The sequence below is a fragment of the Balaenoptera physalus genome (assembly GCF_965194825.1).
Source record: "Balaenoptera physalus genome assembly, chromosome: 15".
In the NCBI taxonomy this organism is placed as follows: domain Eukaryota; kingdom Metazoa; phylum Chordata; class Mammalia; order Artiodactyla; family Balaenopteridae; genus Balaenoptera; species Balaenoptera physalus.
The window spans coordinates 9,669,015-9,684,986 of record NC_138894.1 but is presented as its reverse complement, the minus strand read 5'-3'; the positions used below and the strand labels follow the sequence as shown (position 1 = coordinate 9,684,986).

The 15,972-nt window shown below is 36.6% G+C and overlaps 1 protein-coding gene across 9 annotated transcripts in view; it reads right to left on the bottom strand.

Moving 5' to 3' along the window:
* REV1 (REV1 DNA directed polymerase) overlaps positions 1-15,972 on the bottom strand; it is an 83,149-nt gene that overhangs the window by 30,348 nt on the left and 36,829 nt on the right. For all 9 annotated transcript variants that reach the window (XM_082427242.1, XM_082427243.1, XM_082427241.1 and 6 more), the window contains 5 exons: positions 15,190-15,358; positions 8,420-8,572; positions 4,971-5,674; positions 2,703-2,810; positions 1,125-1,241 (listed from right to left, as the gene is read on the bottom strand). In XM_082427242.1, the coding sequence (XP_082283368.1) occupies positions 1,125-1,241; positions 2,703-2,810; positions 4,971-5,674; positions 8,420-8,572; positions 15,190-15,358 (1,251 nt within the window). The remainder of the gene's footprint in view (positions 1-1,124; positions 1,242-2,702; positions 2,811-4,970; positions 5,675-8,419; positions 8,573-15,189; positions 15,359-15,972) is intronic.

Below are 15,972 nucleotides of genomic sequence, written 5' to 3'. Positions count from 1 at the left end.
ATCTCAACAAGCTCAGTATTCCCTAACCTCAACATCTACTCACTTCACACAAAACACTAGAATCCTAAAAATTCTCTTAAAAGATTTAATGACCGGGAAAAGCTTTAGGAAATTTGCAGAATACAGGTACACATGAAGCATAAAGATGTATCTGTAATTATTTTCCTTTGTACCTATAGCATGTAAACAGATGACCACAACCAGCAAGAGGAAAGTAATCCCGAAAAGGTTCTCAGAGATGTCCACTGGCTTTCCTTTTGTCTTAATTTCATTAAGAGCATTTCTAAAATAAGCCCAAAGTGTTATAACTGAAAACTAGAGACCTGAAATAATTGGGATGAAATTTAACTGCATGCCTTCCATTCTACTGCATATCTAATTTCTATTTCCTGATTAACATTTTTTTGAAAAACTAATTTAAAAAAATTTTGGCTTTCCAGACATCCATGAGGAAACTGATCAATGCCAAATAATTTCACTTCTAAGCAAATATTTCTCAGGGAATTTAATGGGGGGGGGGTGGGGAGAAACATGAAAATCTTAACAGCACTGTGATTAGTATAATTTATGATTTTTGTTTATTAATAGCCAAAATTTAAGAACCAGAGAGGCAAGAAAAAAGTTTCTCATATGAAATAGGTTCAACAAAGATATGGGGAATGACTGCTGGCATTTATCTTCTTATTCCAGTAAATTAAAGCCTTACTGTTTCTCACTCCACTGGCTCATACACATCTTCAGCAACACAAACTTTAGTGCCCTTACTGGGATCCGTGACCAAACAAGTAATTAACTTTCAAGTCGAGAGGCTTCCACAGAACGATGTCCATGATTTTCATCCCCAATCTAAATTTATAAAAAGCAAACTAATCACACCTTTTAAAACATTCTTCACTCTCTTTCCCAGGAAAGTATCGTTATCCAATTCAACAAAGTGTAACTATAAGCCACTCATTTGTACTGCATTCGGATTTTGCTTTAAGATGTCACTGACACCCTTAAAACCCTTGAATGAAAAAGCTAATTATTTCAACTCTGCTTTTATTTCTGTAACAATACCAAAGCAAAATCCAGAAGTCTTCAACAGGAGCACTATGACTTCAAAGAGGGCTCGTTATCTGTACCTGCTTTGCCTGTCAGGATTTTATTCTGGTACCACTGCCACTCCAACTGGGGGTTAGCGCCAGGGCGCAGAGGTGCCCTCCCAGTGCCTCTGTTACTTGTGACAGCCACCGGCCTTCCTGTAAGGAAAGAATAAAAGCTAAGTACAGGAACACTAACACTTAAGAAATATGACATCTCTCTTTAGCTTTACTTAGGCATTAATCCCTAAAAGAGCCAAAATCTTTGAAGATTATCAGTCGCTATGCAAAAGTCATCTATTGATAAGTTTCTCTGTATCCCCCAAAAGTAAACTATTTATGACAATTTTGATGCATTTATTCAGCTTAAAAGCAACACTATCATAGCTTTCTATGGTTTTTGTCTGGTTTCTTACAGTAGAAAACAGGCAACTCAGATCCTAGATTCAGACTGGCAGGGTGGGGAGAGAAAGTAAAACTAACTGTATCTAGATTTTTAATATTTCTGGTATCAGAAAAGTAAGGTAACATCTAAACTAATCTTTATTTTTGCAGCAAGAAAAAAAACTAATTAAATGTATATGTAGAGGAATCACAATCTGACCTACTATATAATCAAAGGTGAGTATATATAGTCCCGAAATTTTTGGTTTAGTTATCTTTCATGCGTCATTTCCTTATACGGGTATGTGTTAAGTTACAAGATAACTCTAACGTTGTAAAGCAATAGCATGGATAATCCATGTATATATAGTATATATATATACATATACACACGCATATATTTCACTGAATGCATTTGTTGTGAGGACAAAAAAAAAAAAGCATTAAAAAGTCACTCATGGGCTAAAATCAACTCTTTACAGTCTAAACACTCCTATCAGAGCTGAAGCAGCAACTGCCCGTGATAAAAATAAAGCCCTAGTATTAACCCCAGCAGTTTCTATGCTTTCCTTAAGGGAAAAATTCACTCTCAGAAGACAGTACTAATATAGCTATCTCTTTCGGACATAGAGAGAACTCTCAAAAATCGAGAATAAATATTTTCAAAAGTATTGACTAGGTCACAAATACCTAAAATTTCCATTAAAACAAAGACTGCACAGATGACAACATATTTTAGCAATATTCAATAATACAAAATTATCCTACAACCAAAAAGTGGGAATGTTCCCTAGCATCAGGACAGTTAATCAAGTTATTCATTCAAGAGAAAGCATAGTGACCCAAGTTGCAAAGACATATGCTACCATAAAATTTCCATTTATTGACAAAGTAATAATAAATATAGATAAAAATATAGAAAATGCCCAAAGCAGGTCCCTATCTACATCAGCCTTGGATGTTCAGCTGAGGAGGAATATTCTTCCCTAAAGGCCTGGTCTCTACAGGGAGGCAAAAACTTTTCTAATTTCCCTCTCTTTCTTGATAATGGAGTCCAGAAAATTTGGAAGTAGGAATGATCTTGCTAAGGAAAATTAGAATATTTCTTAAAGAATATTTTGTGATTTTGCCAAGGAAAATTAGAATAAATATTTCTTAAAAATTTTGTTTCCTTCCTTAGAATAAATGTTTATAACAGTATATCAGTTTTCTTAATACATAAACAAGAATACAGACCTTTGAGATCTGGTCTATTTCGTATACCCACTGATACAAAGAAGCAATCCATATCAACATGCATTATACAGCTCTGATGTCTGGGTGAACTCAATACTGACATATTTCCTAGAAGGAAAAAGAGAATGTTCAAACCCCAAACTAGTTTTTAATATTTAAAAAAAAAATCAGGTCTAGTTAATTTTAGAAATTAATTTTTAAATGCTTACAAGCAGAATAAAGTTTCAAAAAAAATACAGATTCTATAATAGACTACTTCTATCACCTCAACAGAAATCAAATTTCAGTTTCTTTGGCTCTAAAAATAATTCAGAGATACAAATTTAGTTTCCAAACAGAATTTAAAATCAATTGTGAAGACATCATGTTTTCCTAGTCTATATTCTAACAAGTCTCTAATTAAAAGTCTGTCTAAATGCTTATCTCCAAGTTATTTCTGTGGGCTGAATGGTTTATAAAAATGTGTAAAGATGTTTTCATATATTTAGTTCCATGGACCTAAGTTACTTTAGATGATTACTATTCTATGCAGTAACAACATTCCTTGATAAGATAGCGGTAAAAACTGCTACTGTTATCGAGTGCTCTGTAAGTAGGTGTCAGGCACTGTTGTAAGAGGTTTACATGTATTAATTTATTTAAATTCTCACAACAACACTATGAAAGAAGTAAGCTTATTATCCCCATTTTGCAGATTAATAACTTGAGTCATACAGCCAGTAAGAGGCTGAGCTGGAATTCAATCCCAGGCAGTCTAATTTCAGAGCCCCATAAGCCACCACACTTGTAAAAAGTGATGATCTCATAAAGGAATTTTCCTCTGCTAGATTTAAGAATAACAGTACTGAGGTTAATCTTCATAATAGGCTTCCAAAAACTTACATTTACTCCCCAAAATGTTGAGACAACTCTATTTACCAAATTGTGACTGTGAAAGAGTTTACCTTGTTCTCACTAGGTGCAGGGCACCGGACCTTTGTTCCTATTATCTTCCTGTACTATCACTTGTGTGCCGACAGGAAACTGAGACTCAGAGAGGTGAACTCACATGCTCTGCATCGTAAGAGTGGCAGAGCCAGGATGTGGACTCAGGCTATTACCTAACTCCAAAGCCAGGGACTTCCTTGCTACCCTCTATATTCCCTCGAGAAATCATCTATAAAATCAATCTTAACAATTATAAGTCTGCTGTATAAAAGTATTATACACACATAATGTACACAACTCAAAATAATGGTTTTAAAGATTCCAGTCATACAGAATGCATATACTAAATGCCTACTGAATGCCTTCATACAATATAAAAATCTCTCATCTTATTCCCATTCATAGAACTGATTCATAACAGCTCTTTGAAGCTTTCAAAATTAAACGACCTTTAGGTAACAAGGCCAAGGCATGATAAAAGGAAAACCTAATACCTATAACATTATTTTGAAATATCTCATAAATAACAAAAAGCATTTGGAATACATCAAACACAGCAAAACATAACAGAAAAAACCCAGATGGAGAGGTTCTATCACATTGAGAGAGAACCACGAGCTTCTCTCTGCACCTCAGTTTCCACAGCTATAAATTAAAGGGTAATACTAGAAAATCTCTGAGATCCCGCCCCAGGGGGAATCCATGTAATCCATTAAAAGCAACTAAAACCTCAAACCAGATACCAGTTTATAACGACAGGCACAGAAATACAGCCTGTTATTGTTGGTTTTGTTTGTTTTTGATGACAAGAAAACTATTTAAAAAACAAAATACAATTAACCAACCTACTTATATGTGCAAATACTTAATCTCACTAAAAGCTTACCACTATAATTATAATAGCTATTATGTCAAAGTTATTTAATTACTGAAAAATCATTATGACGCAAGCTTTTAAAAATTAACAATTACTCTTACCAAACCAATTCATTCTTACAGGAGTTTAAGCACTGAATATAAAATGTTATATTTTACAGTTCAAAACTTCAATAACTGATAAGGTCTACAGGAAGAATGAATGCTCAGAATCCCAACCTCATTACTATTTAAATTACCTAAAAAATGTTCACTTAGCCACACTCAAATCTAATTTTGTAGAAAATTTTTAGTAAGAAAGCTTTCTATCATCTGTTATACTCACTGTTACTTACATAAATTGCTATTCCTAAAGACTTCCATGTTACAAGACCTTAGTATTGACCAGAATACCAGTGACAGATTAAGAACAAAATGATCAAGCATGATTGTTTCTTAAGAAAACAATTTTTAGTAAGTATCTACCTGGGTCAGTTACAACAAATGCAGACCTGCCTGCTTTCATTTTTTTTAACTTTTCCCTTCCTGGAAAGATACCACTACTTTGTCTCTGCAGGGTACTGACAAACTCAGTCAATTCGCACTTCCACGTGGAAATGTGGTGCAGTCTCGAGCGAGAGTAGAAGTCCGAGATGAAGCTGCAAGGTCTGGGTGGCACAGAGGGTGCCGCCTTGCTCGGTGAAGGGACTGAAGAAGTGCTCTTTGTGCTTGAAGGCCCCTGAACAGTGGAGTGGTGAGCACCATTGACTCGAGTGTTGCTGTGCAAAGGTGACGGGGAGAAGGAATTAGTTCTGTGTGGATTCCGCAGAGCATCTGTGCTTCTGGTGCTTTGCTGGGACTGCTGCACAGCGCAGTCTCTGAAGCCGCCACCGCTCCTCTCGGCTGCTTCCTCCTCGTGGGCAGGGTCGGGGGACAGCCTGCTGGCAACACCGCTGCCCCTGGGCACCAAGCAGTCCTGTGTCTTTAAGGCACCGTTAGAGCTATGAGTGTGTCCGTTACAAACGGCACTGCCATCTCTGGGATGCGGAATTCCGTTCTGTTTCCTTCCTGGGAAGAAGGGCTCCGGCTCCACAAAACCCAAGTCATTATCTGCATCTTCTTCATTCCAACTGTTCACTCCATTGACTTTGACTTCATTTTCCGTCTCAATCTTCTTAATTATGTGATTTCTAAAGCAGGAAAAAAAAATTGTTTAAATGAATAATGTCTGACTTTCAGGCTAAAACAATTTTCCATTTAAACACTGTCTTAGTGGTACACACTTTAATATTCCCTCCACCAAATCTGAATGATTAAGCCACAAATTTTTTTTCATGATTGCTCTTCTAATAAAAGATAATTCTTTGCTAAACTGAAGGAGCAAGGTAACTAGGAAAATTCTAGCACATTAACAGACTTTCAGGTTCTTGGGTTTTTTTAAAATTCCAGACACTCACAGAGAAGAAAATAGAATAGGATCTTTTTCAGATTGAAGAAAAATCCAAGAAACTGTTTTCAATGATTTTTCCCACTATAAATTAACTGTAATCTGTAAGCTTTAAATACCCAGTTTGTAGCACAGTGTCCGGCATTTACTAGGTAGTCAGTAAGTATTTGCTAAATTAATACAATATGAATAATTCCCGTAAGAACGGGTAAGAAACCTTATTTGAATTCTTATTCCTATTTTTACTTTCAGTTTTATGTAAGGCACTGTTCAACACATTAAATCCAATACTGCTACAATCCTGAGGCTCGTTATTTTCCCCCAGAAAATGACTGACAGACTATATTCACTAATCCATTAATGGGGTCAAACTGTTGCACAAGTAGATAAAAAGTAAAAAAAGTCAGGTCAATGTGTATGGCTAATTCAATAAAATTCATACCTAGAAAAATGAGGATGTTCGCCCTATTGACAAGGGAATTATTACCATTTCATTTCTAAGAAAAGCATTATTTAGATGCCAGGGGGGTAGGTCCAAGGCAATCTGAACCAAGTGTCCTGATGACAGGTTTATAAATGCAGTAACTATGACAAATGTTATGTTAAATTCACATCCTGGCTCTTCTAGATGTCTGGTAATGCTCTGTAATAGAGACAAGATTCATTTGCATTCAAAAGAATCATCTAAGTAACAAAAACAAAAATCTGAATTACAAAGCGGTAATTCATTCTACTTAGAAAAGTCCACAGCATTAGTCCAATTACAGTTCAGGCTCCACATGAGGGTGCCACATGCAGCACCAAGGCACAGGTGAGATTACCACGGCATTACCAGGTTTAATCTAAAGTTCCTGCTCCTAATACCAACTGGGTATATTAGTCAGGACAGCCTGCCTGCACTGAGAACCACGCGTGAGCTGGATGCGAAACAGCACCACCCATCTCTGGCTTGGCTCTGGCTCTGGCTGACCGTCTCATGGAATCTGACAGCCGAATCTGAGTCGGTCCTATCCTCACAGACGATCCCACCAGTGAAAGAGGAAAAGATGACCGACAGGAAACGATTAAGAGAGGAAGGAAAGAAAACCTCATTTGATACATGTCAGAGAAAGTCTGGCCCTTGAGATAGAGAGCGAGGGAGCAAAAAGTCACATAAAGGAATTTCAAAGAAATTTATACAATGCACTGAACATGCCAAAAATAAAGAACACAGAAAGCAACAAAAGTGAAGTCAGAAAAGTCTTAAATCTAGTTTTCTGTGTCATAAATATTAAGGTTTTTTACTAGCAACACACGCAACAGAAACGCACACATTGGCAAGAAACACACTGCTCCTGCCCATCCTTTCTGCACTGCGGTGTTTCGGCCCAGACAAACGGCCATTTATAAAGTAGCTGTACTAGAAATATATCACGAGTGGATACACATTTACTAGGCAACAGCATAAATGGATCAATAATTTAAATCTAATAGGTAAATTCTTCCTAAAGTCAACACAAAGAAGAATTTCAAAAACACACACATATATATTTTCTTTTATTAGTGAAGTAAGAAAAAAATGAAGTTGTATATTCAGAAGGTTTTCTGATATTACTTGTACACCTTGATGGTAATAAAAAACCAAAATTAAATGTTTTAGGTAATGTGAAAAACAACTGAATACACTTATAAGTGAACCTATAAGTTAAAGAACAAACGACAACAAAACTACAGAAGGTAGTGACACTGGATCATCCCAAGTTAATTCGACTCCTGGTCTTTTGGAAAAAATATGATCAAACTCCCAAAGCAAACAATTTAATAAATAAGGAGAAGGCTAATGATAATGAACCATGATAATGAACTACTACCTGATACACAAGTTAAGGCAACACACCAATTAACTGTGAAGCCAATTTACCCAGGATTACTGCAATTAAAGCTTAAGTCAAAATATTTTTTAAAATCAGACACATGGAATAAAGTCTAGATTCACCTCTAACTCTAAAACCTTGAGGGTCATCAACTAAATTTTAATTGATATAAAATATTTACCTATTTAGAATTGTTACTGATTTAGAATTTTTCAAAAATAACCTAGAAATGTTAACATTTTCACTACCTGTCTTTCTATGCAGTGGCACACAGCAAAAGTATAGCTGGAGTAGTTAGTTCAGTTTTCGAGAAAGCAATATTCTATAGCAAATTACTTGTGTCAAAAATAATTACTGCCATGAAAATCCATGGAACATTTTACTTCTAATAATTTAAGATCCATTGGTTTAACACGGGAATCTAATGAGAGTGGAAAAGCTTTCTTGTTTACATTTTATTTATGAAACTGTCATGATAAAAATAATTTTTAGGTAAGACACGCACCCCTGTACTTCAACAGGATTAATACAGACGAATAGCCAGTTTTTATATTTGTTTCTCTCTTCAGCAGAGCAGGGGCCATTCTCACTGCAAAAAACCAGCTCTGTAGTCTCCCCAACCTAGACAAACTTACACCCTGTCGTTGAGCTGTTTGGTGGTGCTGCTGGGACCTGGTCCAGGGTCCTCAGGTTTGCACACAGGATTAAAGTTGAGACCTTTCTGCGTGGAGGACTGCTTGCTATACAGCTGATACGGAATGTAGGACAGGAGTCGTCCAGCTTTGATGCTAAAACAAAAAAGTAACACCAATTTAAGAGTTTAATACTTGGGGAAAAGGAGCTTCACAAAAAATGAATGTTCTCAATGACAGGAATATTTCACCAACAACATGCCATCTCTTTTTCTAGTTTATTCCTTCTCCCTTTGTTTTAGTGGTCCTAATACAATCTTACTTATTAAACACTTAAGAATGAGACCTTCTGCCCATGAAAAGACACGTCTGAAATTTTAAAAACTAGTAGCCAACGGTCTCATGTTGAGGAAAAGAAAATAGACTATAGAGTAGGATGAGACAAACTTCAAGCACGAAGTTGGACTAGTCAATATTGTAATCGTCATGACTTTAATATTTAACCACAGTCTTTCCCCCAAAAGATTCACACAGAATCATCAAGATTTTCTCAAATCCTATCTCACATATTAAATTTTTCCAGAATAAGGGAACTGGATGAGGATTCCCAGTTTCCAAGATTCATGTTAGGTCTATTAAATGTGAAAAACTGTAAAATAAAAGGACAAAATAAAGAATCTCAACTTTAAGATTAACAAATAATTTACACTATCTTATGTGTGTAAGAGTGATAGAGACAAGGCCACTTGAAGACAGAACTCTGAGAGAGCAGAAGCTATCATACATATCTATATCGTCTTCCAAATGCTCACTATATATGCATCAAACACCACCTATAAAAACCAGGGGAACAGCAGTATTATAATACTAGATTAACTGACACTCCCCAATGCCTATTATACTTCAGAACTAAGACTGATTTGATTAAACTGAGTTTTGCTATCTAATAAACTGAGTTACACATACGGTTACTGTATCTTTAAAAATACCATTTTCAACTCAAGTTTTAAAACAGCCAACTAATATGCTTAGGCTAACATCCAAATTTTAAAACAGGCTCCTTAAGTATCAGGAAATATTTCAAAGCACATGTGTGCCTTTAAACCTAAAATATATATTAAGAAAGCCATACTTTAATTATTTAGAAAAAAAATAATACAGTAAAATACTTTTCTTATTATCTGACAAATCCAAGAGTTTCGACATTATTTTCTCAAAGCACACTCCACAGAACTTAAAAAAAAAAAAGACTGAATTGGCTTAAAACAAACAAAACCAATTTAAAATATTAAGTCAACAACTGTGAATACAGAAAAACATACTGATGATATACCCTAAAAATGAAACTATACCATATTATAGACTATGTCCTTTATGTAATTATATCAATATACAATCCTACCTAAAGTACCTTCAACTTCAGGTGGAATTACTAAATATGCTAAACTACTAATTTATGACAGTTGAGAACATACTAGTGACAACACACTTCAATTTTCATTTACCTAAATAAATGTACCATCAGGCTAAAAGTTAGTTTTATCAAGATTACAGATTACATTCAAATACTAGAATTAAAATCCTAAAATTAGACTGTTTATTAATTTACTTTATTCTTTTAAAAAAATTTTTATTGGAGTGCAGTTGATTTACATACAATGTTGTGTTAGTTTCAGGTGTACAGCACAGTGAATTTTACTTTATTCTTTATCAAGCTAACTTCACTTCCTTTAGCAACTGGTCTTAACTGCCTGGCTATGGACCTTTGTCTTCTTAGTTATTACCTATCTCGCCTGCTCTCCCACCCTCAGAAGCAGAGGGACTTACCCCTAACCTTAGCCTTCTGCCTCCTTCACGACACACAGCACAGCTGTAACTAAGGGGTACATGGAGACTGAAACTGTGCTCAATATGCCAGCTGCACATCTGAAGTAAGACCAACGTGCAATGAAGCCAGGACACGCCCCATTATCACGCTGGCTTCCCCCATCCTACTGACAGCTTGCTGGGCGACCCAGACGCTACAGGTGCTCTCTGTGGTCTACACTGGTCGTACACGACTCCTAACAACAGCCATGTCACCCAGCAGAACGTAAGGCTTACATAACTAAGTCCGTGGAGACTGACATAAAATAAGAGCCAATTTAAATACTGCAGGTCTCTAATCAGACATCCTCAGAGATGCCCAGTAAAAGAAACTAAAGCCCAGTGCACTACAGTAACGTTAGACAAGAAATTCTTTTAATTTCAAGCCCAAACCACTACACATCTGTGTACATTCTTAACTATCCCTGCTTATCCATTTATCCATCTACAGATATATGGAGAGAAACATTATCTGAAGGTATATTTTTAAAAGATCTTCTTTTACAAAGTCTCTCAGGGATTCATTTCTAACATTTTCTAATTTCACTGCTTATCCTAAGCACAGAGGAGTTGTATTCTATATTTTCTACCATTCTTCGTACCAAAAAAACCCCCAAAAACAACAGAGCCAAATATCAAAGCCCATATTTCAAAACCAAATGGAGCTTCACTTTACCAAAAGATATTACTACATGGCTTCTTTATATACTGAGCTTTCTTCCCATGTACACTGAAAATAGATTCTGATATATATGAAAGAGCTTACATTCTATACAATGCATCAGGCACATACTCATTGCATGTGACATATTCACTTACTTTGAGAAGTTTTAACTCTTGGCTTGTCCTATAGCCCCAGTAAAGTTATCTAAAGCAGAACTTTGTTCTCTAAATCATTTCCTGTTTCCTATGCTGAAAATGAATTTACACTGTCAGTTGTAAACAGAGTCTGGGAGATTGTGCAAAAATTAAGATACAAGAAAAGTCACTACATTTCTATTCCAAACTTTTTATTATAACTGTAGCAACAGCATCTTCTTTAGACGAAGCAATTCTGCACATCAAATGTCTGTATGGTTCCAGTCAACATCCCAGTCGTTCTCTATTAGAAAAACCGTATGACACTGTATACCCATCTGCCCATCCATTCACGCATCTATCCTTCTTCCTCATTCAGAAGTGGATTTAAGGCAAGAAAGGATGTAATAATGTGCTAAGGACAAACTGAGCTGTTTTTGCCTATTATTCTACCATTAAGCAAACATTATTCTTTACGCATTCAAAATTAAAATTCCCTTTGCCACCACCTCTCCCATTACCCAAACTTACCAACCACTCACCAAGATCCCACAAGCTCAGAAAAGGAAATAACAGCTATGAACATATGTATATAACTTTTTGCCCTTTATCCTTCAGGGCCCAGATTGCTTTTTATTTTTTACTACAGATACTGAGAGAGTTAGGCTATTCATATTCATTCTTTAGCTCGTGAAGACCAAGACTCTATTTTCTAATAAATATTACCTACAACAAATCATGGGGTGGCGGGGAGACTGAAATGTGTACTGGTTAGTTGGCCAAGTAAAAATAATTTGAGAAGAATTCTGTAGTGCTGTGAGAGAAAAAAGTAAACGACTCAAGATTAATTTTTTTTAAGTCAAATCTATACCAGAAACTAGAATCACACACATTTTCTACGAGGAATAAACTGAGGCAAGACACAAAAAAAAACATAAGGGGATGAAATAAATCATGAGATAAAATTGCAACCAACTTTTATTTGAGTTGAATAAGCACTCTAATATTGACACTGAGTGTAATTAGAAACAAAGTTTTAGTCCATACCAAGTATGAGATCTTCAGAGCATCACAAGTACGTGACAAACGTGCTAACATTACAGGTGGGAGCTTAGAAAGAAAGGACACACTGACTGGGAGCCAGTCACCCCCCACGAGAAGACCCGAGTTGGCAACAACTGGACCCTCTCATCTCACAGCAGAGCCCGTGAGAATCCAACTAGAGGAGGCAGGTTCCCACGCCACAGAAGACTCAACACAAAATGAACAACGAGAACAAAATGGACTCGGAATAACTTAGGACCATGTTTTCAACTGTGCTCGGGCCCGATGAGGCAGTGAGGTGAGCCACAGCAGCTTCTGTAACTACTTCACACTTCAAATTTCAACGTAAAATTGTCTGAAGAAAAGGATTAAGAGAAAAATTTGAAAATCACTAACTTATACTATACTGTACTATATACAAACATAAGATTTACAAAGCAAAGCCTTCAGTGACATAATCTGACCTTAAACTAACGCCCACAGGCTTCTCATTAAAGGACTCCCCTGCCTCTCGGAAGTCATGACCCCATAATCATGCCTATATTAACTCGGGTTTAATGGCACCTACACAGACACCAGGGAATTCTAATCAAAGCAAAGTAATCATCCTGCACACTTATGAGTGGTAGTCGCTTTTCAAACTGCTCAAGCTAAAAACAGGAAAACTAATTATAGAAGAGAATATCATGTATCATCCATTAAACAGCTAATATGATGTTCAAATTTTTAAGTATAATAAAATCTCATTAAAACACTGCTGAGAAGGAGAAAAGATGAACAAGACTGGGATTAGAGTGTGAAAGAAAACAGCACTGTGATCTAACGTGGAGGAGCCCATGCTTATGACATCATAGACACTGGGCACTTTTTTCATATATTAGGGTATAGCCCAGACTGAACCATTTCCACATGGGCCAACTCACCCATAACAACTTAATTAAATGGCAAAGAGCAGACCCAAATATAAGTCAGGAAATCTGGGTTCTGAATTCTGTCATTCTTGAGCAAATCAGTTAACCATCTTAGCCCTGCCTTCTCATATATAACATAAAGCAACTACGCCATATAACCATGATTCCAAAGTCACTTCAGTTATTTAAAAACAGATAATTAAGCCTGACTTCAAACTAAAATAAAATCCATTAACGTGTATTTTATAACTTGTAACTGTCTCAGGTGCATTTTTTATTGTATTATCTCTCTAGCAGCATTCAGCACAAAAAAGAAGAGCGGGTATAAAGAAACAGCTGTAAAGAAGACCACCATTTTCTAAGCAAGTCAAGTCCCACCCAGCAAGAGCTCTTTTCACCACCACTTTCCTTGCCCATGGATCTCCCCCATCCCCTCCAAAGCCAAACTAATATCCCCAGATCAAAATTCTTGCCCCGGCACAATGAAAGGATTGTCTTTAAGTGACAACACACAGTTAAACTCTGGAATGATACTAACTTCTGATACGGAAAACTTCACAATTTATTTTTAAGAAGACACACAGCTAAAAGCTAGGTTCATTAATCCTATATAATGAATGGACAGTGGCTGGGTCCTGGGAACATAGCACAAACAAGTTCTAGGGATGGACCTTCAACTTAATCTGCCAAGGCTTAAAAAACCCTAATCTATAAGAATAATTTGGCTTTCCGGAAGACAAATGCACTTTTGACCTTTTGGAATTTATTTTCTGATACTCGGTGATGTTTATAGAATAAAAATAAAATAACAACAGTAGCTTCTTACATATTATGCCTCTGCAACGCACAAGGCATTGTGCTAGGTAGTTTGCACAAATTATTTCTAGTTGTCACATAACCATAGCGGGTAGACAGCAGCCTTCTTTTACAAATGAGGAAACAAGGTTCAGAATGGCTGCATAACTATTCCCATTACACAAGATCACAGGGACCCTGAATTGCTGAGTTGGGATGTGAACCCAGGTATGTCTCCAGAGCCTAAGCCCAGCCTTTCCACTATAATACACTGACTCTCATGAATCTATGCTGCTGTTCGATTTACTTATTTTTAAAAAAAATTTTCGGTCGCGCCATGTGGCATGTGGGTTGTTCTTAGTTCCCCAACCAGGGATCGGAACCACACTCCCTGCACTGGGAGCATGGAATCTTAACCACTGGACCGCCAGGGAAGTCCCGAAACCTAACAATTCGAAATCTACTGAATAAATTAATGGAAGGTGTCAGAATTAATGAAATATAGGATAAGAAAAAAGCTCGGCAGCTGACTTAAAAAAAAATAATTTCTAAGTTTGTTTCATTAACACTCCATTATATAATCTGACCATTCTCTCATATACTGATTACAATCTAGTCATAAAATTATGATTTTAATACTTTCACTTTTAACTTTCATAAATCTAGCAATCACTCATATATATTATATATGAATCACTCAAGTTCTGGCTCATCACCAAGGTTCTAGACGACATATTTAACCTTAGGAAGTTAGTATGAATGGCCAGCACTGATTTACAACACACCAATTCCACACCAACAGCCAAGGAGCCATACTAACCGAAAAACAGGTACTAATAATACCGCAAACTGCCGCCCACTCCTAGTGTTCCGGGTCCACGTTATCCTCATCTTCTTTTTTCCCCCACAGCACGTACTGACTTTTAACACATGACATAAATTTACTCATATACTGTTTATTATCTGTTTCCCCTTATAAAATGTAAGCTCCAAGAGGTAGGAGAGGGACTCTGTTTAGCTCACTGATGTATTTCCCAAGTACACAGAACACTGCCTACTCGGAACAGGTGCACAAATATTTGCTCAGTGAACAGCATGCTTTGTCAACCCCCCCATCGCTGCTTCCTGCCGCTCACTTGAGTCATCTCCCCTAATTCCTGGGAGCTGAGGTTGCAAGAACACTAATGTCAAACCCCAGGCCACCTGAATCATCACGCGAGGCTAAGGAGCACAGTGGTGTTTTTTAAGACCTGGATTACTCTTCACCCTTAAGAGGCAATGCAAGTTAGATAAGCGTTTATAAAAGAAAAAGTATTCCAATTTTTAAAACTCATTGATTTAATTAAAAATTAAACTTACCTTTCCACAATCCATTCTGGTCGAATTACTTTTTCTCCCTTTAACTCTTTAATTTTGGCATTAGGAAGATTTGTGGCAATGATGTGTGTTGTTTTGGATCTGGAATAATACACATGATATTGGCCTCCATGCAACATCATTAGCTTTCTCAATTCCTCAGCAGATGGATCTGTAAAATTAATAATAAAACATGTTACAAGTTTTACATTAAGAAAGTAGAGCCCTAGCTGAACAATCCCTTAAACAGGATGATTTAAAGAACGTATCACTGGTATACTTTCTCCTTGGCTGTGTTGCCAGTAAACAAGTTGGGAGGAAAATCACAAAGTGATAGAGCTATTTTGCCTTAGCACATCCGACTCTCCTGGCTGCTAAAGGCACAGTCAACCAACACAAAAACATCTACTGCCAAGCAATGCCCAGAAAAGCAGACAGACACCTCGAGTAATGAATTGAATACTGATAATAGAGCAAATATTTTAAAAATTTTGACATTTAGCTATATTGACCTTGACATTTTTATCTTATATTTAAAAATACTTACTATGAGCAGACTTACTGTAGAGCTTATTAGACTTTACTCCTGTGAAGCTTAATAATTTAAACTTTTATTTAAAAAATATAAGGGTTTCCCTGGTGGCACAGTGGTTAAGAATCCGCCTGCCAATGCAGGGGACACGGGTTCAAGCCCTGGTCCGGGAAGATCCCACATGCCGCGGAGCAACTAAGCCCGTGTGCCACAACTACTGAGCCTGCCGCTCTAGAGCCCGCGAGCCACAACTA